At 34.8% G+C, this 26244-nt stretch overlaps 1 protein-coding gene across 3 annotated transcripts in view; it reads left to right on the top strand.

The window, feature by feature from the left end:
* Positions 1–26244, top strand: part of LOC100241089 (protein PHYLLO, chloroplastic) — a 127018-nt gene that overhangs the window by 2491 nt on the left and 98283 nt on the right. For 2 of the 3 annotated variants that reach the window (XM_010655919.3, XM_010655926.3), the window contains 6 exons: positions 2191–2408; positions 8128–8245; positions 8445–8561; positions 12989–13084; positions 16526–16585; positions 16730–16795. In XM_010655919.3, coding sequence (XP_010654221.1) covers positions 2191–2408; positions 8128–8245; positions 8445–8561; positions 12989–13084; positions 16526–16585; positions 16730–16795 — 675 coding nt within the window. The remainder of the gene's footprint in view (positions 1–2190; positions 2409–8127; positions 8246–8444; positions 8562–12988; positions 13085–16525; positions 16586–16729; positions 16796–26244) is intronic. The other variant, XM_019221367.2, reaches the window with a different exon arrangement.

Raw genomic sequence — 26244 nt, 5'->3', positions numbered from 1 at the left:
AGGAAGATGTCGTCTTCAAAATTGACTTTGAAAAGGCTTACGATCACATGAGGTGGGATTTTTTGGATCAAGTGTTGGAGAAGAAGGGGTTCAGTCCTAGATGGAGGAAATTGATGAGTGGATGTTTGTCCTCGGTATCTTATGCAGTCTTGGTGAATGGAAACGCTAAAGGGTGGGTTAAGGCATCTAGAGGATTAAGACAAGGTGACCCTTTATCCCCTTTTTTGTTTACTTTAGTCGCAGATATACTAAGCAGGATGCTATTGAGAGCAGAGGAAAGAAATATGTTGGAGGTAATCCAAGTATTGATCATTGGAAAGTAGTCAAGAAAGTATTGCGTTATTTGCAAGGGACTAAGGACTACATGCTTACATACAGAAGAACAAATAATCTAGAGATTATTGGTTATTCTGATTTTGATTATGCAGGCTATAAGGATACTAGAAGGTCTACATCTGACTATATTTTTATGTTATCAAATGGACCTATTTCATGGAAGAGCCATAAGCGATCATTGATAGCTTCTTCTATAATGGAGGTAGGATATGTAGCATGTTATGAAGCCACATGTCATGCAATATGGTTGAGAAAATTTGTCTCAGGGCTTCATGTTATTGATTTGATAATGAAACCATTGAGAATATATTGTGATAATAATGCTGTTGTGCGATTCACAAAAAATAATAAGACTACAGGAGGATTAAAGCACATTGATATCAAGTATCTGGTTGTAAGGGAGAAAGTTCAAAATGAAGTTGTCTCTATTAAACATATTAAAAATACACTCTTGTTGGCAGATCCATTGACAAAAGGTTTTCTACCTAAGCTTTTTATGGATTATGTTGCGTGCATGGGCTTGGTCGCAAGTTTGTCAATTTTAAATTATATATGATCACATTATAATGAGAATAAAGTTCTTGATTATGATATATTGATGATTATTATGTTCCTTTTATACATCCATTTTGTGCACAATCTTGATGTTTAAAAGTTGATGGGACCATTATGTGAATGAATTAGCATTATCACCTTAATGTTGTTAATGTCATAAAAAGTCATTGATTCATGTTAATGGAGGAGCTAGTACTATAATCCTTGAAGAATATTGGATTGTTGTGTGATCCAATCATTTCAATGATTTGGTGTTAGTGGTTCTATGAAATATAATCTTAACGTAAAGGATGCCTATTTTTGAGAAATTGTTATGGCCATATTATGTAATATAATCTTAACGTAAAGGATGCCTATTTTTGAGAAATTGTTATGACCATATTATGTTTTAATCTATTAGAAATATAATCATGTAGGCTAAGTGAGAGATTGTTAGTTTTTTTCTATAACGTGTGACCATATATAAAATTATATTTGTGTAAATATTATTTAAGAGTATCAATTGATAAGTAGGTAAATCAATTGATTGGGCATCCAAGAGTCTTATGTATGGAAGACTGAAATTATAAATGGGGAGTTAGAAAATTTAATGTGGTGTTACAACTTTTATAACCCCATCATTATGAAATTTAATTTGTACATTATGTTTATAAGTAATGGAGGAAAATGAAAAAATATGACTTATGCAATTATATAGATGCATTCAAGTTAATAACCCACCATTACCCATTAATTTGTACATAATAGTTGTAAATAATGAGTATAACTCCCATATAGTCTTTGATGGGAAGACTAAGAGATATGCATCTTTTTATAAGTTAAGGTCCCAAGCCACATTCTCATTCTTATGTCCTTTTGTTATTTTATTTTTTAACAACATACAGCACACAAATGACACATCTATTATATGAGAGTAGTGGGTTGAAGACCTTGACAATACAATTCAGAAGGTGACTCAATCTCACTTTAAAAGTGTTATTGGTATCATGGATCAAGATAAAAATATGATCATTATTTTAATACTTATATTTATTTTGTTTTATGCATCCAAAATTGTTTTTTAAAATAATAATTTCCGCATAAAGTTTATAAAAGTTTGGTTAATAATTCCAATATGGCTTCATCTATATTTATGAAATATACAAAAAAGAAAAAGAAAAAGAAAAAGAAATATTTGTGCTATTTTTTTCTTTATGTCAATGTTTGAATTGTAAGGATTCTATTTTTGTATTAGGGTGGTGTTGGTTGTTAATGCACCATATGCCCCTTTGTTCATGAAATTTGATTGTAAAATTGCAGGTTGCTGTGCCCCCAAGTGCAAAAGCGATGAATTGGTTTTTCTCTCAACCTTTGTCGTCGGCAGTGTTTCCTCTGTTTTTTCTTTCCAAGGAGACGGAAAATCTGATCTTTAAATCACTTTCTTTGGGGGGGACATGTGGTGTTTTTGGAATAGGTGCTGCAGTTCGCTTTACGTGTCCTTCTTTCAGTACATTGGGAGGACAAAATTCATTTAAGAGGTTAATTTTACCCCTTTATCTGTTGTCTTTCTTTGTCATTTTAGCCTACTCTTTTGGGAAATCCAATTGATAAACCTTGATGAGGCGAGTGAATTAGTGGTTGAAACCTTTGGCAACGAATTTGGCTTTGCTTTGCTGACAATTGGAATAAATGCAAAAATAGGGAAAAAAAAAAAAAAAGAGGAAGAAAGAAAAACTTGTGACATTGAAATTAGAATAAGACACCAATGCATTAATGAATAAGTTGTTAAACTAGGAATGATAATTGCGTTAGGAAGAAAGCACAGAAGGGGTCATGCAGCATGCTTTCATAAACATACTTGTGTCATAGAGTGAAAAATGCGTTCTTCTTAGGAATCTTTGATTTTCTTAGAGAAAATAACCAAAAATTAGGACATCTAATGTCTTATTGGTTCCAACGAAGATACCAAGAATAATAGACAAACAAGAAAACACATGGACATAGACACACAAATACGCATGTCGTCTTTATCTTTTTTTCTTTTTTTTTTTTTTAAATAAAAAAAATTTCATTCACCTTAACCATTATCTTCATTGCAAAGGAATTGATAATGAAGTAAAATCTAGTTTTCAAAATTATATTAAATTTGAGAATAATAGGAATTACCAAATATTATCAAAATTCCAAACCACACCTGCCACCAACCCAACCCCCAACACCTCACACCGAAGGTAACTAATTGGTGGTCTCCTAAACTCATAGAGACAAAGGGAAAAAAATTATAATAATAGGATAACTACCTTTCCAAACTTATTAAGGCTCAGTGGGGAAAAAAATAATAATGCTAAAACAAAATAGCTTTATAAACATATCTAAACCTTAAAAAAAGCCAAAACAAATAATTTATAAACATAGTTAGCATTTTCTTTATTTCAATCTTTAACTTCCATAAATTACTATGCTAGAAGAATATTTCCTTGATTTCAAGGGTTCATAATTTGAACTATCAATGAGATACAGGATGAGATGTGTGGCATTAAAAGCATGTTATATGCAAGCATGACTTGGAAATTTCAACCAATAGGCATTAGTATTAATCTTCTCAATTATTTCCATTGGACCAATTCTGCATGCTACAAGTTTGTTCTTGTTAAGAAATCTGATCTAAATTAGTTTGGCATATAACCCAAATTTGCACATGGTATCAATGCTCCTTATGTGGGTTCTAGGCAATGTAGATTTCTTAGGTTATTCTAGGGGTTAACGAACCTTCATTGTTGGTTAAATCAAAATATTTGAATGTCTTGAGATCACACCGAGGAAACAAAAATCCCTATTGAGTAATTTGTGAGCTCTAATGAGATTCTCACAATTCATATTACGACTTAAACTTAACTAACAGAACTTCTTGTGATGGGCATGGTATGTGAAGTTTTTCATTAGAGTCGAGGCTAGATAGGATTGCTTAATGACTCAAAGATGGCATCGGATCCGATTGATCTTGGATTTGATTCTTGAGATGTCGAAAGCTCCATGGTAATGTCATGGCCTATTTAATTCCATGGAAACTAGGATGAGCCAGAGCTACATTTTCTTTTCCACCACTAAGCAATCATGGGAGGCTTTCAAACTCACCTATTCCAATATGGGCAACAATGCTCAACTGTATGATCTAAAGCAAAGATTGCCTGATAGTAAACAAGGAAATCAATTCGTGACAACCTATTACAACACTATGAATTGGTTTTGGCAAGAGATGGATCCCTATCAAGATCATGATTGGAAATGAAACGGACCTTTGAGGGTAAAGGGTTGGGAAGAATTTGTGGTAGGTTCCAAGTTCAAGTCCAATGGGGATAAAAATCTACCTATCAAAAAAAAAAAAAAAAAAAAAAAAAGAAGATTGGAAATGTGTTAAGGGCAATGTGAGGTATAAGAAGATCCTTGAAAACATATAGGTTTTTGATTTCCTTGTTGGTTTGAATGTTGAATTTGATCAAGTTAAGGGGAGACTTCTTAAGAGAGAGCCTCTTCCTTTAAGGGGAAGTTTAAGCTACAATCATAATTGTTAAAAACTTATAATGCACGGTAAAATACATTTTTTTTTTTAACGAAATCAATATGTATTGACATACATATCTCACCTTAAAATGTATCTTACAATATATTACAATACATAATATGATATGTGATACAATGATATACACATACATATCTTCAACTAGTTTTTTATTTATTTATTTTTTAATTTTTAAGAAAAATCAAATTTATTTATTTTTAAATCAAATTCAACGATATAGGGGGCTAGAGGTCTAACATTCTTGGTTTTTTTTTTTTTTTCTTTTAGAAAAATTCAAATTCAAGGAGTTTGGAGGATCCTTTTTAAGAGAAGGAAGTGTTTTCTGCTTTGTCTTGCTTGAGCATTGTTCATTATGTTTGTCTGGCAATATTGTTGGGATTTTGTTAAGCATGGGTCAATAGGCTTTTTCATAGATTTTTTTGACCTTAGACCCTTTGTAAGAAGCTTAAATGCTACCTTCTTGGTATTAGTCCCAAAAAGAAAGGGGGGGGGGGGGGGGGGGGGGAGCCAAGGATCTAAAAAACTTTAAATCCATTAGTTTGGTGGGAAGTTTATACAAGCTGCTAGCCAAGGTGCTAGCTAATTGGTTGAAGAGGGTAGTGGGCAAAGTTGTTTTTGAATTTTGGCACACATTTGGATGCAACTCTTATTGCAAATAAGGTCATATATTCAAGGCTAAAGAGTAGTTTGCCTCAGGTTATTTGTAGGCTAGATATTGATAAGGCTTATGATCATAGTCATTAAAAACTTATGATACATGATACAATACAACGATACAATACATTTTTTATGGAAATCGATATGTATTGCAATTCGTATCTTTTTTTAAAACATATCTTATTTTAAAATGTATCTTACAATATATGTGTGATACGATACGTGATATTACAATACAACAATACAATACACACTTTTTCAACTATTTTCTATAATTTTTAAGAGAAATGAAATTAGTAAAAAAAAATTATTATATTAATTATTTAAAATGTATTAATAGATTAAAAATTGATCATAAAAAGGAGATATAAGTAAAATAATCTAATACGAAAGCTACATGTTGTCAAATGCTATATTAAAATTCAAGTAAGTTTATTTTTAAAATGAATATTGGTGAATTTTCATTTGAATGGTTTGAATGTTGACATTAAAAATGATGATAATTAGTGAATAAATTTTTTTATTTAATATATTCGTTTTTTTAATTTCTTTTTTAGTGGAAAATGAATGATGACAAATCTGAAAAGCTAGAACTTTGTATATGACACATAAAGGCATATATATACATATATATATATATATATATCAATCAACAACACTATAGTGCATATGCCTAATTATAATTTGGAACTAAAAATCATAGCTAAAAATTGAAGTAGTTTATTTTTGTGGAGATGTGATGAATCTATATATTGAAGTCACATTTTGTTCATTTGAATTTGTCAAAACTCTGATAGTTAATGTTTTCATATGGTATGATATAGTTTAACTCTTTTGATTCTACTATCTTCTATGAATTTGTTATATATTACTCTATACTTCATACTTTCAATAGATATACACATATACATAGTTTTTCTATTTATTTTTCACTATATAAAAAAAAACTTACAATACACCATATGACATGAGACACAATATACAAAAATAGAAAAAAGATAAACAATATGTTTTACGAGTTAACAACTATGATTATGATCAAGTTCATTGGAGCTTCTTGCTAGTAGAAATGGAAAAAATGGGCTTGAGACAAAAGTGAGCGGATTGGATGAAGTGGTGTTTGTCATTAGCTAGTTTCTCTGTTCTAGTTGACAGGGCTCCCACATTTTTTAGTTATTTTATTTTTATGTTTTAGAGTTTTAGGGGTTTAAGGCAAGGGGACCCCCTTTTTCTTTATTTATTCGTTTTGTCCTTGGAGGCTTTCAGTCATCCCTTAATAAAGCCTAGGGAAGGGGGTTCATTTCTGGCTTCAAGGTAGAGGGGAGAGGCCATGCTGGAGTTGAGGTGACTCACATTATATGCTGATGACACAACCAATTTTTGTGAGGTAAATCAAGAGTTTGTTTTTGATTTGAACTCTCATGTTGTTTGAGGTGATTTTAAGGCTCATAATTAGTGTGGAAAATAGTGAGCTAATACCAATTGGGAGGGTAGATAATTGGAGAATCTTGCTTTTGTTTTAGGATGTCAAGTGAGGGAGCTGCCTTCCACTTATTTGGGCCTTTGGGTGCTCCTTTCAAATTGGCAACTGTGTAGGATGTAGTGGAAGAGAGGTTTTAGAAAATGTTGGGTTGTGGAAAAGACAACATCTGTCCAAAAGGAGAGAGCCGCTCTAAATTGCAAAACTTTGTTTATCCTGCCAAGTTGCTGTATATCCTTAATAGTGATTCCAAGGAGGGTGATCTTAAGGTTGGAGAAGATTCACAGAGACTTCTTATGGGTGTGGGTGAGTTTTTGAGAGAAAACCTCATTTGATTAACTAGTCTATATTATCTATGACCAAGTAGGGTCTTGACATTAGAAATGTTTTGGTTCTCAACATCGTTCTCTCGAGCATGTGGAGTTGGAGATATGCTTTAGAAAGGTAGTCTTTCTAGAAGTGGTTTATCATAGGGAAGTTTGAGGAAGAAATTCAATAGCCAGGAACAGTGGAGGATAGGATGGCTTGGTTGGATACTAAGAGTGATAAGTTCTCTATCAAAGCTTTCTATTTCTTTTTGACACCAGGAGGATAAAATCCTTTCATAATTATTATTGTTGGAACCCATGGATTTTGACAAGAGTGAGGTTTTTTGCATGGGAAACTATGTGAGGAAGGATTTTGACTTTGAATTAGTTGAAAAAGAGAGGTTTGTCTGTAGAGAACAAATATTTCCATTTGTAAAAGGGAAGAAGAATCTGTTGATCAAATTCTCTTACATTGCAATTCTGTAAGCATGTTGTGGCATTTGGTCTTCTTTGTCTTTGGGATTCAATGGGTGCTCTACTCCCCTACGAGGTAGATGTTACCAAGTTGGAATGGGTTTGATGTTAGGAAGAGGTGGAAGAGAACGTGGATATGAGTCCCTTTGTGTTTATTTTGGACATTTTGGTTGGAGAGAAATTAGAGGGCATTTGGTAATGTGGAGCATTCAGAGCAAGCACTCAATTTTTATTTTATTTTATTTTAAATTTTTTTTTTTCTAGATTGTGTTAGGAATGAAATAGTTGGAAGCTTCTATGTTTGTGATGAATTTTGTTAATTGGTTAGGTTCACTATACAAAAGGTTAGTTCCAATGTCATTTGTTTGCTTTTTGGTTTGGCAACCTTTGTATACTTCCTATATACTCTGGTACATCTTTATTACATCTCATTTTCTGTAAATCGTTTTTATTTCATTTTTATATATTTTTCATGTGCTTATAAAATAAATGGAGTTACATTATGAATGCTGTGTTGTGTGTGAGAGTAATGCTCCATTATTTAAAACTAGGATGAAATTTATATTTTTGTTTCATTTTTCTTTTTATTCTTATATGGAGGTTCTTACCATGAAGGTGCAAGAGCTTCATATTGTATTTTGTCATGGTTTTGAACTGTGCAAAAAAAAAAAAAAAAAATGTATGTTCTATTTTGTAGCCTTATAGATGACATTAACTCTTTCTTGATTTGAGATGATGTATGGATAGCTTTACTACAGATATCTCTCAATTGATTCAACCTGTGTAACGGCTTATGGTTTTATGAATGCCAATTTCAATGAGGAGTCATCTTCCATGAGGCATGAGGCTGGTTCATTTTACATTTTTATTCCTCAGGTAAAGTTGTATTCTTTTGTATGTTTAATCTTGCATCTTGTAATGCTTTTCTTTTCTTCCTTCTGATTTTATTTTTATTTCTATGAATTGACGGTTTTGTGAAAACTTTTGTTGTGTGTGTGTTTTTCTCTTTTAAGTGTCAGCAGAGAGTGGCACTTCACATGAATTTGCTCTTGACATGAGAATATTGTATTGGCAGATTGAGTTAGATGAGGATGAAGGCATTTCTATTTTATCAGCCACACTGGCTTGGAGTGACTCTCCCCTTAGTACATTTGAGGAGTCCATTCATTCTTATGAGTTATCTTTGTACCAGGTATTTTGAAGTTGTGATCACTTGTCTGCAGTGTTTTACTTCCCAGTATTTATGTTTTGAATATTTTAGAGATATTAGTTTGAGTGGTCTGAATGTGATCTTATCTAGCACTGCCTGTGAAGAAAAATACCTTGAAGTTGATTTCTGATTTGTTTATATTACTCTTTAAAGGTAAATTTGACCTGCTGGCTGGATGTTTCACTTTCGTTTATACTGTTTGATTATTGCCAATATTTGTGTTAGCAATTTATCTCTCTCTCTCTTTATATATGTATATATATATAGAAAAAGCAAAGAAAACATGAAGAACAGGAATGCATGGGGTTTTTGGCTCTATATTCTAGGTCATCAAATGAAACGGAAAAACACGCAAGAACAAACACAAAGATCATAATAGGATGTGAAAATTAGGGAATGATTCTGATAAATTATATTGAACTCATTCTAACAATTACAATAAGCCTTTAAATAATATTTGTAAGACAAAAATAAAGGAAGTAACTGAAATAGGAAACTAGAAATAGGAAACAAAGATAATTGGAAACTAAGAAAACTAGGAAATCAATCTTAAATAAAATAGTAAAGCAATAAACTTGAAGTAGGAAACTAATTATGAACTTAAAATCGAAACTAAAGGAAACTAATGGTGAACTTAAAATAGAAACTAATGATGATCGTGTACTGCATCAATCCCCTCCACTTGAAGAAAACTTGTCCTCGAGTTTTGTGGCTGCAGAGAAAACTAATCCGGAGGAAACTATTCAAAGATATTAGGAACGTTGAAAGTATTGGAAAAGCTCATATCAGCTGGAAGATTAATCTTGTAAGCATTATCACCAATCTTCCAATAAACCACCGATCTTGAGATGTAATAAGTGCTCCTCCTCATTCTTACCGTAGATGAGAATATCATCAAAATAAACTACCATAATTTTTCCAATAAATAGACGAAGAACCTGATTCATCAACCACATGAATGTGCTTGGTGCACTTGATAGCCCAAATGGCATCACTAGCCATTTATAAAGGTCATCTTTAATCTTGAAAGCCGTTTTCCACTCATTGCCTGGTCAAATATGAATTTGGTGATAGTCACTTTGTAAATCAAGTTTGGTAAACACCACAACACCTTCTAACTTGTCAAGCATGTCATTAAGACATGGGATGGGAAAGCGATACTTGATCGTTATTTTGTTGATCACGTGACAATCCACACATATACGCCAACAATTGTCCTTCTTTGCGGCGAGTAAAGTTGGGACTGCACATGGACTCATGCTCTCATGAATCAAGCCTTTATCAAGCAACTTGTTAACTTGTCTCTGCAACTCTTTATACTTAGTTGGGCTCATACGATAATGTGGCAAGTTAGGCAAGCTAGCTCTAGGTACTAAATCGATATGGTGTTGAATATTTCGTATGAGAGATAACTCATTAGGTAATTCATTAGGAGATAAATCAGTAAAATCAACAACTTGAACCTTGGTGGGAATATCAATAGTTGCTTTAGATTGACCCTTAACCATGAATGCTACAACAAAATTCGGCTCCTTGACTTGCTTAAAGAAATTTGAGCATGTTATGCTGGTGAATAGCGGCTTATCTTTCTTAACTGAATTGTTTTCTAACGATTGAAATCGTGGCATCAAAACAATCTTCTTGCCAAACCACCAAAAAACGGAAGTATTATCTCGACCCTTATAATTGGCATCAACATCATAGTGCCACGGCCTAGTCAATAAAATATGACAAGTGTCCACGTCACATACGATCTCATCTTTGTAATACTTCTCGATTGACAAAGGAACCTTGCCAACTTATAGCACTTGAACTTTCGAGCCCTTCTTAATCCATGCGATCTTGTATGGAGAAGGATGCTTCTCAATCTTCACATTTAGTGTTTTAACCAAAGCCGTGGAAACAATATTCTTGCTACTGCCATGGTCAATGATCACGTTGTACACTTTATTATGAATAGTGCATCGAGTCCAAAATATTTTATGTTTTTGAGAGTCGTTTGACTTCTTTGGGGCATGCAAAAGTCTTTGGACAATGCACACCACTTCTTCTCCCACACCTCCTTTTGCAAACTCTGCACCCTCGTAGATATCTTCTTCAAGAACCTATTCCTCTTCACTGCCACCTTCTTTTGCAAAATTAACAGATCATCCGTTCAGACAATTATTTGAAAGATGGGTTGGTTGGTTGCACTGAAAACATTTTTCAAGGTTTATACGCGCATAAGGGTCATTATTGACTCGTTGTTGCTATTGGTTTCGGCCTTGGGTATTAGATCGAATAGGGGTTTGAGTACCACTTCGATTCTATGCCGAATTTTGAGTTGAAGGGGCATCTTTATTGTTATTATCGCTATTGCTTGAAGTTGTTAACCTTCTTGAAGCAGAAGAAACTTCTTGGGTTGGTTGCTGAAAGTTACTCTAAGTGCGCACCATGGACCCATTTATCTGATTTTCCACTTTCATTGCCAAATTAATTGCATCTGTCATGATCTAAACCCCTTGAAGAGCCATTCGATCTTGAATAACCAACTTTAGGCCTTCAATATAACGAACAATTAATTGATCTTTCGTTTTAGAAAAATTTAATTAGGCATTTAATCGATAAAATTTCTCTGTGTATTCGTTCATAGTGTAGTTGGCTTGTTGACATTTTTGATATTGTATAAAACTTGTTCATAATTCGGAAGGAGAAATTGTCTTTGTAACAACTGTTTCATCTTGAGCCAAGTAAGAACACATTGTTTTTGTTGTCCTTGAAGATTATATTGAAGTTGTTCCCACCATGTAGAAGTTCCGCTTTTTAACTTTTATGCCACGAGTTTTACTTGATTTTCTTCTGAAATATTCAAATAGTCGAAAAAGTTTTCGACGATATGGACCTAATCAAGAAAATCTTTAATGTGTAATTGGTCGTCGAAACTCGGTACATCCATCTTCATCTTAAATTCTTGGTTATTTTGACCCCGATCGTCAGCCCGATAATTGAAATGGAAATCATCTTCTTCTCTAGATGAATAATCCAACCTCCGTTGCTGCCTTTGTTGAATATTCCTCCATTGTGGAAATCGAAAATTATCACCATTTCGAAAAGTTGGAAAAAACTCATCTTGTTCAAAAAAACCCTTGCAGCCGCTCATGGAAAGTCGCCACTAGCCTCAAACTTGCTGTTGCCGCTAGTTGGAACCCCTTATCGGAAGTCATCGTAGTCACGCCGCCTAGGAGCTCCCCAATTCTGATGCTCATACACCTGTAATGGAAGGGGCTCGAGAATATAGCGATTTGCCGCTGGACCCACGTGAGTCGTGTCTCCACCGTTGATTTCCAGCCTGATCCGACATTATTTATCGTAGCCGCCCTCCTAGCCAATCGCCATGGTAGTTTCGTCGTCGCTCCATGGGTTCGTGTTTCCCTTTAACAGTCAATGCAACCACCATCTGCGTGAGGTTGCGAAGAGTTTCGTTGATTCAGTCGAGTTGTTGCTCAATTTTTTAAACCGTCGTTTGTCGTCGATGGTTTGTTTTCCACTAGAACCGTCGTTAGCCATCATATTGAGGTAAAAATCCTTGCTCTAATACTAATTTTGGTGCAGTGGAAGGTTTGTTTTGGAACGAAACAGAAAAATACTTAAAAACAAATACAAAGATCACGATAGGATCTGAAAATTAGTGAATAATTCTGATAAATTATATTAAACTCATTTTAACAATTACAATTTATGCCTTTAAATAATGCTTGTAATGTAAAAATAAAAGAAATAACTAAAATAAGAAACTAGAAATAGGAAACGAAGATAATTGGAAATTAGGAAAACTAAGAAATTAATCTTTAAACAAAATATAAAGCAAATAACTTAAAACAGTGAACTAATGATGAACTTAAAATAGAAACTAATGATAAACTTAAAATAGAAACTAATGATGATCGTGTGCTACATCATGGTCTCAACTCTTTAACTGTTCATTTTGAGGTGATGGTAAACCTCTTTAAGATTCTGCTAAATGGCCAAAATCATGGTACCATAATATAATCTATTATTGGAGTTAAAATCTTTTGTAACTGTGCTAGGGATTTTGGTTTGGAATTCCACATGTTCCAATTTCCAAGTAACTAGAGTTTATGTCAACCATGAGTTTACAATCTTGATTTGAGATGATGCACTCCTGTCTAATTTCTAATTTTTTTTTTTTTTTTTTTAAGATTTGTATATGATGTTTCATCTATCCACTTTTTTCCTCACTCATCATGTTTATTTATGATGTTCTATGTGATGTTTCATCTATCTACTTTCTTCACACTTATCATGTTTATTTATCTGTGATGTTTCATCTATCTACTTTCTTCACACTTCTCATGTTTATTTATGATGTTTTATGTCTCTACTTTGTTCCACACTCATATTGTTTTCAGGCTCTTCATTCTTTGTCCACCATAGAGAGGTATGACAAATGCATAAGATCTACCCTCAGAAAGTTTGATTTGGTGAAGGATGCAACTTTCAAAATGGTAAAAATTCCGCTGCCATACTTGTTAAGGTTATACTGTGGAGATTATTTATTTGTATTTAAAATGCTAATGTTAGTTATGTACCACATGCCAGTCTTGCGAATGTTGTTTATGTTTAAAATGCTAATTATTAGTTATGTACCAAGCACCAATCATGCTTATCTAATTTCTTTAAGTAGCCAGGTTGCATCTTGCCTGAATGTATGTCCTTGATAATTGGTACCAATGATTTTGCTACAAAACGTATTTTACTGCTTACTATGTATTTCAGGAGAAAAATATGATTCTAGAGAATGCAAGAAAGAAATAAAATGTGAAAACATAAAAATTATGCACCTTCTATGTCCAGAATTATTTTGGTCATTCCATTTTTTTTTTTTTTTTGATCGGAAACGAAGAAAAATATATTAAAAGAAGAAAAGATACAAGAGAAGGAAGAGATACAAGAGAAAGAGAAGAAACAAGAGAAGGATGAGAGGTCCTTTCCACAAAAACAAAAACTGAACAAAAGAGAAAACACCCAACTTTAGAACTTCTAAGCATTACCTAAAGGCTCTCTTATGTCCATTTATTAAAACTTCTAAGCTAGGAGTGCATATAAGGTTGCTTACATTAGTTCACAATGTGAAGGATTAGCAGTTTGATCAGATTGTTGACTGCAAAAGTTAATTTCATATGACATGTTATGGTGTTTGACAAGTCTAGGATGCTTGTCTACAATCATATAAGGTGTGCTAGGATTTCAATTTTGTTTTTAAGGATTTAAGGAGAGGAAATGGTGGACTAAAATTATGATGGAAGGGAAAATAAAATAAAATATTTTATTAAAAAAAAAAAAGATAAAAAGGAAAAGATAGGAAACTTTAGAGTCTCCTTTGGGTCTTTTAGGAGTCTCACCTAGAAAAAAAACAATAGAATCTCATCTAAAAGAAAAATAATGAATTCTCACTATTGCAAATTATAACTTACACAAAAAACTTAATACCATCAATAGCATTTTACAATAATTAGCCTTATTTATAGGTTTTGGAAAACCTTAAAAACTAAATAAAATCATGAAGATAGGAAATAAACCCCTATATAGTAATTTATGAGGACTCTTACTTGTGGAAATCTGACAATTTTGAAATCCCCTCCAATGCACTAAGGGTCATCTCACAACCCCTCGATGGCTCCTAACTCAGCTAAAAGACTCTCTCTATCCCTCCTTAAAAGAGGCTCGTATACTCTTGTAAAAACGTAGCCCATGCCATCCTCACATTTTTCAAATGACATGAAATCGTGAACTCACCCACTTCCATGCCACCACTTTCCAACACCTTATTATCATAGAAGACCAAGATCCCTTTGATAATGCCCCTAACATTCACATCACCCCACTTTAAGAATCTGCCCACTCCAAAGCTTCTCACTCACTCCGACAACATCTTTTTGATTTTGTTTCTTCCAGGCAGACAAAATTCGCCTTTGGCAATCAAATCATAGATTCAATCACCTTCCTCTTATCACTATCATTTTCCCCTCTCACATTCCGGAATAGAATTCTTAACTTCGTTTTCATACCGCTGTGAGCTCCCATCTAACCCTACTGTTTCCACTCCTTTTTCTTAGGCAAATCAAGTTACTTAATAACCTTTGTGATAGGGTTAGGTATGGAAATCCAAAGTGCACATACCTCCCTAGTCAACGAAGAAAAGGGGGGTGGGGGTGTTGAAGGGGTCTGAATAGAAAGTTAGAGAGAGAGAGAGGAGGGGAGAGGGAGAGCTAGAAAGGGGGAAGAGGAGAAGAGATAGGGAGAGAGTGGGAGAAAGAGAGGGGGGGGGGGGGAGAAGAGAGAGAGAGAGGGATGGAGGACTTATAAGATTCTTATAGGGGATTGGAATAGGGTTAAAGAGAGAGAGAAACAAAGAGAGAGGGGGGGGGGGGAAGAGAGAGAGAGAGAGAGGGATGGAGGACCTATAAGATTCTTAGTACCAATGAACTTCCCCAACTGATCCAAAATAAAAAAAGAAAAAAATATCAAAAAGCTCTTAGACCCATCACTCCTAACAGAAGCTTATTTGTATGTACTAATGGTGAATTGTTAACCACTTCTTCCACTATTCCCCAACTTTTGTGGAGCTGTGCTAAAAGTTGTTTTCTATTGTTGGGATCCTATGGGTAGCTCTCCCTATAAGCCATTCTTATTCTCCGGAATCAATACTAAGGCACTGATTTATATGTAAATGGACTTCTAATTTTTGTATTAACACTCACCTCATTTAACCTTGGTTGCTTTATATCTTCATATTGGTGAAATGCCTTTTTGTATGTTGTTTGTTGGGTTATTCAGAGTCCATATTAGGCAATTACAATGTTTTAAAAACCATTATGGGTTGGCCGGTACAACTGGTCAAACCATCAAATGGACCTAAATCTGGTTTGGTTCACTTAATTGGGCCATAATAGAATTGAACCTGCATTTAATCAGTCCACTCAGCTGTCCAACCGCTAAATCGGTGGACTAACTTGGTTGGTTCATCAATTAAAACACCTTTTTTTTTTTACAACTCACATCATGGGCCTAATTGAAACAATCTTTTTAATTTTTTTCCAAAATTCATACTACTGGCCCAACATTCATGGGCCTAGTAACACCATCCATATAAACTGGTCAATATTCTCATGAATGCCCTTTTATAGTTTGCTTTTGTAGCTTTGGCTTACTGAAATTCTGATGTGGGATTCACTATTTTTACTGCCAAAAGCCATCCACAAGGGAGTGGGCGAGATTGAGGCTGAGTCTTTGGTGAGAAAAAGTCAAAAAGTTAGATGCACCAAGTCAACATTCTTTAATTAAAAAACATATATATATGTTTTATAGATATAATTATGATTTATCAATATGAATAATTATGATTGACCAATATATTATAGGATAATAAATATATAAATAATGTAAATAAAATAATTAATAAAATTGAAAATTATAAAATCTATAGTTATTAAAATTTAATGACTTTAAATAATAAAATCTTATTTTACCTTAATAATTAAAATTTAAAGGTATTTAATAAAATCAGAAATATTAATAATTTAATAAATCTTCTTGTTATCCTTATCATAATTTAAGCTATTAGTATTAATGTTACAATGATAAAATGTATTTAAAATTTTAATTATTTATATTTTTTTCGAATATCTTATAATTATTTTTAATATTACTAATATAAATTATACATCGGGATGTTACTGATTTGACAGTGGTTCAACCATCGATTTGACCATTGAACCATGAATTGGTAACTTTTCTGTTTGCTTTGCCTTGTAATAATTGCTTCACCTCATCTACTACCATCATCATTTCCCCTTCAAACTAGAGACATTTAAAAGAAGCTTTTGGATATCTAGTCATTATTCATGATTGACACACCCTTCCATTTTTGAAACATGATTTTGTAGGTATACATGAAGGCTTCCTCACTGAGTGAAAAGGGTATTGAGGCTGACCTAATGGAGCTGGTATCTCTCTCTCCTGGGAATTTTTCATCCTTAAAGTTTTAGCTTTCAATTGTGCTTTTGTGGGGAATGCACTTATTATTTTTTATTAAATCCTTGATTGGAGACTGAATTTCAGCTGACTGTTTTTACTTCCTCTATTTTAAGGAGACTCCATTTTCCTGTCAGTTCTGCATCAGGCTTTCACCCACTGTTACTGCTGCTAGCAACATGGTAAGGAACTTATTTTTTGGTAGTACACTAGTGAATATATGTCCGATATTACAATTTTGTGCAGTTCACATTAGACCCTTGCTCATGTGCAGAGCAGAGTGCATTTCATACAAAACACAATCCTAATCAGAATCCATAGATAATAAACAGGTTAATTATGCTAATTCCTGAAAGTGCTAAACTAGATGGTCCATCTAGCAAAGCTATTCCTCATAGACTAGTATTTGTTTGATAAGACAACCAGGTAAAAGCATGAACTGCTTTATGTTCAGTTGAATTGGTTTTTTCTGAAAAAGTGATTCTAAAGTTCTTTGGGATATATGTGAGTAAATTTGTGTACTTGGGCCCTTAAAACGAAAATTTAACTTTTGGACCTTTGTTCTTTTGATTGTTAGTTGATTACCCCTGATATTGAATTGATTTCTTTTTCTTCTTTTCCCTCCCTCCAAAGTTAGATTTTTGGATTCCAAATGGTGGAGCTTTAGAGCTTTTTGTTTAAATCAATAGCTCTAGGTCCAAAAGCAATTTCAGGTATGAAATGATGCAGATCAAGGTTTAACTAGGATATGAAAATAGTAGAACATTAGAATATGGAGTTGGGCAACTGAAACACACACACTCGCACAAAAGGGACTTCCACATGTCATGGATGGACTCCAATTTGATGATATCCCCTCTTTAAGTGAATCTTAGAAAATTGTTCCAAACCAATAACTAGTTAAGCATGTCATCAATCATGGGGTAGGAAATCTCTATTTTTCCGCAATTTATTTGATGGGCTGATTGCTTATCAACATCTTCAAGCTACCTTCTTCTTTAATACTAGAAGAGTAAGTGTAGCAAATGCACTTAATACTCTCTTTAACATATTCTATTTCTAGCAATACGGTAGAAAAAAGGCTCATAGCCTCTCTAATGTGTATCTTTTCTAGCAACTTATTAACTTGTTCATTTACTTCATGCTTCCTTGGACTTGTTTGATATTACAGACAGTGGGAATGCTAGCTTTTGTTACTGAATCTATGGGATGTTGAATATCTTGCATTGTTGGCAAAATTTGTAGAAGGGTTTTAGGGATCATATCTATTGATGAATCTAATTGAAGATACTAGGGAATTAATTCCCTAATTTCCAAGATTTGATTAAAAATTCTAGGGAATTAATTCCCTGATTTTTTGGGTTGTATAGTTGTATAATTTCCCGATTTTCCAGATTGTATAGTTGTATATTACTTATTTTATTTGTAGGGTAAAGGATTTAGGAATTAGTTTACTTCCTTATTTTATGTAATTTAGCTTCCTAATTTTGTAGGATTGTACACCATAAATATTGTATCACTTTGTTAAAAATAAAATGAATAAAAATCATTCTTTTTCACATGATATCATAGTTTGGCCAATGTTTTGAAATTCTCTTCTAATTTTTCCTAGTGGTCGTCATTACCATCAATTTCTAGTGGCCTTCATTGTGCGCCTTAAGCAGCCTTCATTGTCGTCACCCTTTTTTTTTCCTTAATGACCTTTACAAATGATCTTTCTCTATTTTTCCGTCCACATGTTGAAAATCTTTGAAGATACTGCATTCCAAAACCAACCACCTATCAATAAATATCAAAAGAATATTCAATTACAACCTATTGGTGAATATCGAAGGTGTTAAGGGCATGATATGCATATTGAACCAAAATTCTGCAAGCTTAAGCTTTTAGAAAAAGTTGGTTGTTCCACGTGGTATCAAAGCTTGGTTTGGCAGAAGGTCTTGTGTTCAAGTCGCCTCTCTGCAATTTGCATATTTGTTTCTCCATTTGCATATTTGTAAGTCCCAAAAAAGGGTTATTTGCATTTGTTTGCCTCTCTCTCCTTTGTCTGTCTATGTCTCTCCATGTGCGGGTATGAGGCTACACGTGAGAGAGGGTGTTAAGAGTATGATATACATATTAAACCTCAATTATGCAAACTTAAGCTTTTAGGCAAATTGGTTTGTTAACAAAATACTCACCTTCCACTTATTGGTGAACATCAAAAGTATGTTCACCTCATGCAATGCATTTTAGAACCAACCACCTACTAGTGAATGTCAAAACCTTCAATCCTATTTCTTGAGAATTGAAGTGGCTCATTTAAGAACAAAAGTATATTCTTTATCTTCTTAAAGAAATAAGGATGCTTGGATGTAAGCTTGTTGACACACTTATTAAACAAAATTGTAAGCTTGAAGTGGCGCATTTAAGAAACGGTATTTTTATTTCCCAAAAAAAGTATATTCTTGATCTTAAAGAAACCAAGATGCTCAATTGGAAATCTACTGACACACCTATTGAAAGAAATCATAAGCTTGGTGAACCATCAGAAGATATAGCTATAGATAAGGAGAGTTACTAGAGTCTAGTTGGGAGGTTCATTCATTTCTCTCACACGAGACCTAATATAGCCAACTTAGTGAGTATAGCAAGCTAGTTCATGCATTCCCTTAAAGAGGCTCGCTTGTAGGTTACACAAAATTTTATGATACCTGAAATCCACTCTAGGTAAGCTAATACTCTTCAAAAAAACGAAGTTTTAAGTTTGGAAGCCTACATTGACGTAGATTGGTTAGATTATTAGTAGACCATAAATCAATTTATGAGTATTGCACCATTCTTGGAGGAAATTTGGTGACATGGAGAAGCAACAAACAAGGAGTAGTTGCTAGGTCCAATGCACAAGCAAAGTTTAGATCCATGACATAAGGAATCTATGGACTACCTTGGTTGAAAATAATTCTTGATGATCTTGTAGTGAAGTGGAAAGGGACTAAGAAGTTATATTGTGATAATAAATAAAAAATTACTCATAACCTAGTTTAACATGATCCTACAAAATAAGTTGAAGTGTATCAACACTTAGTCAACGAGAAGTCATATAGTATAATTTGTACTCTTATGTTTTAATAGGTGAGCAACTTGCTAATATCCTAGTAAAATGTCTACCGAATCATTCATTTCAAAAGATAATTGGCAAGCTGGGAATGGATAACATTTACTCATCAGCTTGAGGGGGACTCTTGATGAATTTGATTGAAGATACCATAAAATGCACTCCCTAATTTTCAAGATTTGATTGAAAAAACAATAAATTAATTCCCTGACTTATGGGATTGTGTAGTTGTGTAATTCCTTGATTTCTGAGATTGTATGGTTGTATATTTCTTGTTTTATTTGTAGGGTAGAATATTTCTAAGAATTAATCAACTGTATGATTTTGTGTAATTTACTTTCCTAATTTTGTAGGACTTTATACTGTAAATATTATATCATTTTGTTAGAAACGCACTGAATAAAAAAGTCATTTTTTCCAGAATCTCCTTGAACTCCTCTAGTAAAAACCGAAGAACTATAGGATTTGAGGTCTCAAGGGGTTCTTTATCTACCAGAAGATATGCCAATCCAATTTATGCCAATCTCAAATTTTCTCACTAAGTGTAAATTAATAGCTTTTCCTTTCTTAATTTTCCCTTTGCTTGATGCCAAAATAATTTTCCTAGCATCCTTATGAAATGTGTAGGTATTTCCTGCCATCATGTTTCACTTTGTTATCATATTTGGTGGCCTACCAAATATCAGAAAATATGCATCCATGCCAGTACATCTTACCAAACCATATCTATATATTGAGCGCCAAGAGATACGTAACTAAACATCATTTAATTAGGACTTCATATCCTTTGTGGAACCAATAGAGTTTGCCTGATCATAGGTGCTGTACCTTCTTTAGCTTGAATTTGTTGACTGTCTCTTTAGTTATGAAGTTGTTGCAATAGCAATTATCTGTGACCAGCTTTCAAACTTTCCCTCTGATGGTGTATGATGTCCTGGTGATTTTAGAATGCAGCTAAGCTACATTCTCCATTTGAGGGGCAAAAAATTCCTTTCTCATGGTCAGAGTGGGTCCAGTATCTCCACATAATATTGTCATCCTTCTCCTCACCAGTGGCCTCTGCCGTTCATCATAACTTGCCTTTTCTCTTTCTGGCAGAATATGCTCTTCATCATTCTAGAATCATGAGCTGCTTTTCTTTGTGGCTGTGGGATTTTCTATAGACAGAATATTTATGGACCGTTCCACAAACTTGAAACTCTCTAGTCATGATCCATTGAATTGTGGCCTGCACTTTAGTTGGGATTAATCAAATTGTGCCTTTCCTGGAACAAAACCTATTTGCTACTAAGATTTGCTGTCTTTCTACAATTGCAGACTGCAGCAGGTTTTTCTATGCATTACTTTGGTCAAGTTTAGATTGACTAAAATCCCATCTTCCATTGCTTCTAATTTGTTGAATTATGCCATATTTGGGCTTTGGACGATGCTTGAGAAGTATTCCAGATGTCTTGCTGATTCAAGAAGTCCTATAAACTTTAGCAGATTCAGTGTTGTTTCCTTCCTTGGGTACAACTTGTTCCCAAGGAGTAGCTTTCAAATGACCCATGCTATGGATGAATGCTTCCATCTGCCTTCTAAGGTCAATTATCATGGCTACTATTAGCTCTTGAGCAGCACCCACACTGTTCTAATCTGGGGCTGGGCAGTGTAATGTGGATGATTCCTCCTTGGCATGCTGTAGTCATCCACACAGCAAACATGCTGTAGTCATCCACACAGCAAACCAATCTAAAAAAAGCAATGAATAGATGCTGAGTGAGTTCTCACTAGGAGAGAGGAAACAGTGGAAACGCTAGAATATGGTGCAAAACTCCAACTTTAATAGAATCAAATAAAAGCTTTCCCTTTTTGGTTTCCATGCAGATTGCTTATAAATAATGGCCACTAATAAATGTCTCTCCTAGTATAACTCTAGTTACATATAACCCTTCTGCTATAACTTGAACTCCATTGATAACTTTCTTCTTCTTTAATGCAAATTCATAATTCAAACAGACTTGTTAAAAGCTAGTGGAACTCCAAGGTGGTAAGGAAGTGTAATATGGAACATAAGAAAAAAATGCCTGCTCACTGATGCAGCTTGCTGCTAATGTGGCAAATTTCTGTTTTATTTACTTGGGCTAATTGATTGGCTCAGTTAGATTCTTCAGCAACATGGAGTAAATCAACATTATTGGTGCTACTAGGCTAGAATAAAATGAGTGGAGCTCTAGTTAGGCCTTCATTAACTAAAGCCAAGCTTGCATATGCAGGTTTCTTAGTCTCCTGGATGCATTTGTTTTCCCATGAAAAATTCTGCAAAGCAACAAAGATCAGTTGGCTTCATGGTACTGAATGTTGGACCCATCAAGAAATCGAAGGATAACATGGTATGTGAAAAGAAAGGGGAAAAAATGTGGAGGAGAATAAAAATGATGAGGTGAATTACTGGAAGGCCTTCTGGTAGCCCAAATATTGGTAAACTCATTAAACATCATTGAGAAGTTTTGAAGATGGTGAAAGAAGAATATTAACCGTGTGCATAAAAGTACGTGAACAAGAGTTGAAGGTTCCAAGTGGAGGAGGTTGAAAATGACAAATGATTTCGAAGAAGTGATTTCAAACATTAAATATGCTGCCCTTTACACTGCCTGATGACTTTAGAACTATGACACAAGTTATTTAGTCCAGCTAGATTGGATTGGGTTCCTGCTAGAAATAATAGTGAGATGATGACCATTTCTTTTAGGGGCTTGGGGAGTACTATTAGAGGTAAAGTTCCATGGCAAAGCCCTGTTTTATATTAATCTGGAGAGTATGGCGACAGAAATATAAAGATCTTCGTGGACAAGTGGAGGACTTCGGAAATGATATGAGACCTAATTTATTTGTATTCCTCTTTTTGGGCCTCTACTATTATTGTTGTCAAGGGCATTCCTGTCAATGTTATTCAACTTGATTGGAATATGATATGTAGACCAAAGGGTTAAAATAGCAAAGAGAGGAACAATGCTTCAAGTTCTTTTTGTTGTTGTACGAATCCTTAAGGAATGTTGAGTTGCTTTTCTTTGTATTGTCTCTTGTGGTACCCTTTTGATGCATATTGGAGAAGGTTTCTCTGCTTTTGTTTTTGATCAGATTCTGTAAATTTGGACAGGATTTCTCATCCTTCACTTGCATTTTTAATCCATTTTAATGAATATGCTTGTTTCTGATAAAAAAACATTAAATAATGCTTCGAGTGAAATTTCAGCATCTCATTCGCTGAAAATGCTCTACAGGATCATGCTGCTGTCCCTAATTAGATGAGATAAGATTTGTTGGATGATACCAGATCCAATATTGTAAAAAAATATAGTATGTGGAAAATGCCCTCAAAAGTCATACTGTTAAAAGAGAGAAAAAGGAGAAAAACCTTAATTCTCATTCATATATTTTCTACTTACAATTGAGAGATATATATATACAAGGCTAGGAGTCCTAACTACCATACATGTGACCTATATTAACAAGGAAAGATAATATACTATAAATACATTATATTTAACACTCCCCCTCAAGTTGGAGCATATACGTCATATGCACCAAGCTTGTTACAAATATATTTAATCCTAGGACCTTTGAGAGATTTAGTGAAGATGTCTGCTAGTTGATCATTTGAATTAACAAAACTTGTAGCAACACATCCTGATGCGATCTTCTCTCTAATGAAATGACAGTCAACTTCAATATGCTTGGTCCTTTCATGAAAGACTGGATTGGATGCAATATGTAATGCGGCCTGGTTATCACAGATGAGTTTCATCTGTTCATCCTTTCCAAATCTCAACTCCTGAAGAAGATGTCTCAACCATATGAGTTCACATGTTGCCAAAGCCATAGCTCGATACTCGGCTTCAGCGCTAGATCTGGCCACTACATCTTGTTTCTTACTCTTCCAAGATATTAGATTACCTCCAATAAAAACACAGTACCCTGAAGTGGAACGTCTATCTGTGGGTGAGCCAGCCCAATCTGCATCTGTGTAACCAACAACTTGAGTATGACCTCTGTTCTCGTACAATACACCTTGGCCTGGTGTACTTTTGATATATCGAAGAATACGGATTACGGCATCCCAATGGCTATCACATGGTGACTGTAGGAATTGACTAACAACACTCACAGGAAAAGAAATGTCTGGACGAGTAATGGTGAGATAGTTCAATTTACCTACGAGCCGTCGATATCTCCCAGGGTCTCCTAAAGGCTCCCCCTGTCCTGGTACAAGTTTGACATTCGGATCCATAGGTGTGTCTACCGGTTTACAGTCTAGCATACCGGTTTCTTCCAGGATGTCTAAAGCATACTTCCTTTGGGAAAGGACCACACCAGAACTGGATTGAGCTATCTCAATTCCCAAGAAATACTTGAGTTTCCCCAAGTCTTTGGTCTGAAAGTGGGTAAAAAGATGTTGCTTTAGTTTCTGAATACCATCCTGATCACTGTCTGTAATGACGATGTCGTCCACATAAACAACCAGATAAATACACTGCCCCAAGGAGTTATGATGATAAAAAACTGAATGGTCTGTTGTACTGCGAAGCATGCCAAACTCTTGAACAACAGAACTAAAACGGCTAAACCATGCTCGAGGAGATTGTTTCAAGCCATATAGAGAACGGCGTAACCTGCACACTAAACCAGACTCCCCCTGAGCAACAAAACCAGGAGGTTGCTCCATATAAACTTCCTCGGCAAGATCACCATGAAGGAAGGCATTTTTAATATCCAACTGATAAAGAGGCCAAGAACACATAGCAGCCATGGAGAGAAGCAAGCGGACAGAAGCAATCTTGGCAACAGGGGAGAATGTGTCACCATAATCAGAACCATAAACTTGAGTATAGCCTTTAACAACTAAGCGGGCCTTAAGGCGATCAACCTGACCATCAGGACCAACCTTAACGGCATAGACCCAACGACAACCAACTGTAGATTTACCAGAGGGTAAAACAACAAGATCCCAAGTGCCATTAGAGTGCAGAGCAGCCATTTCATCCACCATTGCCTGTCGCCAGCCTGGATGGGAAAGAGCTTCATGGGTGCTCTTTGGAAGAGAAACAGAGGATATAGCAGAAACAAAAGTAGAATAGGGTGAAGATAAGCGATGATAACTCAAAAAATTGTAAATAGGATGAGGATTACGAGTAGAGCGAGTACCTTTCCGAACAGCAATGGATAAGTCATTAGGAGAAGGCAGAGCCGGGGCAGGTGAAGCCGAAGGGATAGGAAGTGAGTCAGCAGGTGCCTCAGGAAAAGGGAGAGGAGCAACGACACGAGGGCGACGATGATAAACCTGAAGTGGTCGAGGGGGCATAGCATCAGGTGGGGGGACAATGGGAATGGGCAAAACTTCAGAAACAGGAAGAGACTCAGAAGTGGTGGAAAAGAATGGTGAGTCCTCAAAGAAGGTGACATCAGCGGAGATAAAGTATCTATGAGTCTCAAGGGAATAACAACGATAACCCTTCTGAAGTCTGGAATATCCCAAGAAGAGGCACTTCATGGCTTTGGCGGAAAGCTTGTCCTGTCCAGGAGTGAGAATATGAACAAAGCAAGTACAACCAAAGACACGAGGAGGAAGGAAATAAAGTGGTTGGTCAGGGAAGAGAAGGGAGTGAGGAATCTGATCGTGTAAGACAGAGGAGGGCATACGATTAATCAAATAACAAGCGGTAAGAACAGCGTCCCCCCAAAAACGAAAAGGAACGTGACTATGGAGGAGGAGAGTACGAGCTGTCTCAACAAGATGTCGATTCTTGCGTTCAGCTACCCCATTTTGTTGAGGAGTATGAGCACAAGAAGACTGATGAAGAATTCCATGATGAGACATAAACGAAGTAAATTGGGCTGAAAAATATTCCCTGGCATTGTCACTGCGTAACACACGAATAGAAATATTGAACTGGGTTTGGATTTCAGTATAAAATTTCTGGAAAATAGAGAATAACTCAGCTCGATTTTTCATTAAAAATAACCAAGTACATCGAGAATAGTCATCAATGAAAGTGACAAAATAAGGTTGCCGGCGTGGTGGAGATCCGACGGCGATGAGGTTGTCCGGAGTGGTTCGGGAAGAAAATGAGGGGACCGGAGTGAAACACGGTCACTGGACGGTTCGCCGGAATTGATTACACGGCTAAACCGAAAAAAAAATTAGGTTTTCTCCTTTGGCTCTGATACCATGTTAAAAGAGAGAAAAAGGAGAAAAACCTTAATTCTCATTCATATATTTTCTACTTACAATTGAGAGATATATATATACAAGGCTAGGAGTCCTAACTACCATACATGTGACCTATATTAACAAGGAAAGATAATATACTATAAATACATTATATTCAACACATACTTTTCCCTATAGGAAGATTGTTACTTTGCTTTCTCATAGCCTATGAGCATCATCAAGTTGTTTCTGCTTTCCATAGATGCATTGTTCATCAAGCTTTTAACATCTAAAGTTAACTAGGTTTGTAGTTTAACAATCTTGAAAGAAATACTCTGGTGAAT

The sequence above is a fragment of the Vitis vinifera genome, chromosome 1 (genome assembly GCF_030704535.1).
Source record: "Vitis vinifera cultivar Pinot Noir 40024 chromosome 1, ASM3070453v1".
Taxonomy (NCBI): Eukaryota; Viridiplantae; Streptophyta; class Magnoliopsida; order Vitales; family Vitaceae; genus Vitis; species Vitis vinifera.
Note: the sequence above shows the minus strand (reverse complement) of the source record. Positions and strands in the feature narration are given on the sequence as shown.